Source organism: Lottia gigantea (assembly GCF_000327385.1).
Source record: "Lottia gigantea unplaced genomic scaffold LOTGIsca_4857, whole genome shotgun sequence".
NCBI classification, from domain to species: domain Eukaryota; kingdom Metazoa; phylum Mollusca; class Gastropoda; family Lottiidae; genus Lottia; species Lottia gigantea.
The window spans coordinates 7882-9357 of record NW_008709679.1 but is presented as its reverse complement, the minus strand read 5'-3'; the positions used below and the strand labels follow the sequence as shown (position 1 = coordinate 9357).

General features: G+C 35.0%; 2 protein-coding genes across 2 annotated transcripts; both read left to right on the top strand.

The window, feature by feature from the left end:
- Positions 1-470: 470 nt before the first annotated feature.
- On the top strand, positions 471-752 carry LOTGIDRAFT_60362 (hypothetical protein; the record flags this gene model as incomplete). Its single annotated transcript, XM_009061502.1, has 1 exon — positions 471-752. A coding segment is annotated over one exon (282 nt), but the record flags the coding sequence as incomplete, so codon positions are not given.
- On the top strand, positions 743-1018 carry LOTGIDRAFT_89981 (hypothetical protein; the record flags this gene model as incomplete). Its single annotated transcript, XM_009061501.1, has 1 exon — positions 743-1018. A coding segment is annotated over one exon (276 nt), but the record flags the coding sequence as incomplete, so codon positions are not given.
- Between the last annotated feature and the right edge of the window lie 458 nt (positions 1019-1476).

The following is a 1476-nucleotide window of genomic DNA, read 5'->3' as shown; positions in this document are numbered from 1 at the left end:
TTCCAGATTAGTGTTGAGTTGCTCATTTGATAAAAAAAACTTTGTAAAATGTAAAAACAATTTTTTACACAAGTTTTCTGGAATTAATATAGCAAATAAACAATATTGGCTATGTGGACTCCCTGAAAGAGGTGCTGAGTGACAAACTCAATTATCAGTTGTATCAAAATTTCTATAAGTTAACATCAGATTTGAAGGATTTTATGTTAGTTTTTGCATGGTTAATTAAAATTATCATGGTAGGATAGTGAACTGTTGTTTTGTTTGTTACAGGGTAGTGAACTGTTGTTTTGTTTATTACAGGGTAGTGAACTGTTGTTTTGTTTGTTACAGGATAGTGAACTGTTGTTTTGTTTGTTACCGGATGGTGAACTGTTGTTTTGTTTGTTACAGGGTAGTGAACTGTTGTTTTGTTTATTACAGGGTAGTACTGTTGTTTTGTTTATTACAGGGTAGTGAACTGTTGTTTTGTTTGTTACAGGGTAGTGAACTGTTGTTTTGTTTGTTACAGGGTAGTGAACTGTTGTTTTGTTTGTTACAGGGTAGTGTACTGTTGTTTTGTTTGTTACCGGATGGTGAACTGTTGTTTTGTATGTTACAGGGTAGTAAACTGTTGTTTTGTTTGTTACAGGGTAGTGAACTGTTGTTTTGTTTGTTACAGGGTAGTGAACTGTTGTTTTGTTTGTTACCGGATGGTGAACTGTTGTTTTGTTTGTTACAGGGTAGTGAACTGTTTTGTTTTGTTTGTTACAGGGTAATGAACTGTTGTTTTGTTTGCTACCGGACGGTGAACTGTTGTTTTGTTTGTTGCAGGGTAGTGAACTGTTGTTTTGTTTGTTACCGGATTGTGAACTGTTGTTTTGTTTGTTACAGGGTAGTGAACTGTTGTTTTGTTTGTTACAGGGTAATGAACTGTTGTTTTGTTTGTTACAGGATAGTGAACTGTTGTTTTGTTTATTACAGGGTAGTGAACTGTTGTTTTGTATGTTACTTGGTAATGAACTGTTGTTTTGTTTGTTACAGGGTAGTGAACTGTTGTTTTGTTACAGGGTAGTGAACTGTTGTTTTGTTTGTTACAGGGTAGTGAACTGTTGTTTTGTTTGTTACAGGGTAATGAACTGTTGTTTTGTTTGTTACAGGGTAGTGAACTGTTGTTTTGTTTGTTACAGGGTAATGAACTGTTGTTTTGTTTGTTACAGGGTAGTGAACTGTTGTTTTGTTTGTTACAGGGTAATGAACTGTTGTTTTGTTTGTTACAGGGTAGTGAACTGTTGTTTTGTTTGTTACAGGGTAGTGAACTGTTGTTTTGTGGACGTAAAGTAACAGCACTAGAAGCTCATCAACTAGGACTGGTATCTCAAGTATTCTGGCCTACCAGTATGATGCAGGAGGTTATACCTAGAGTTCAACAAATGGCTCTTTTCTCTGGCAAGGTTTGTACTAGTATTATCATTTACAATAAAATGTCTGACCACA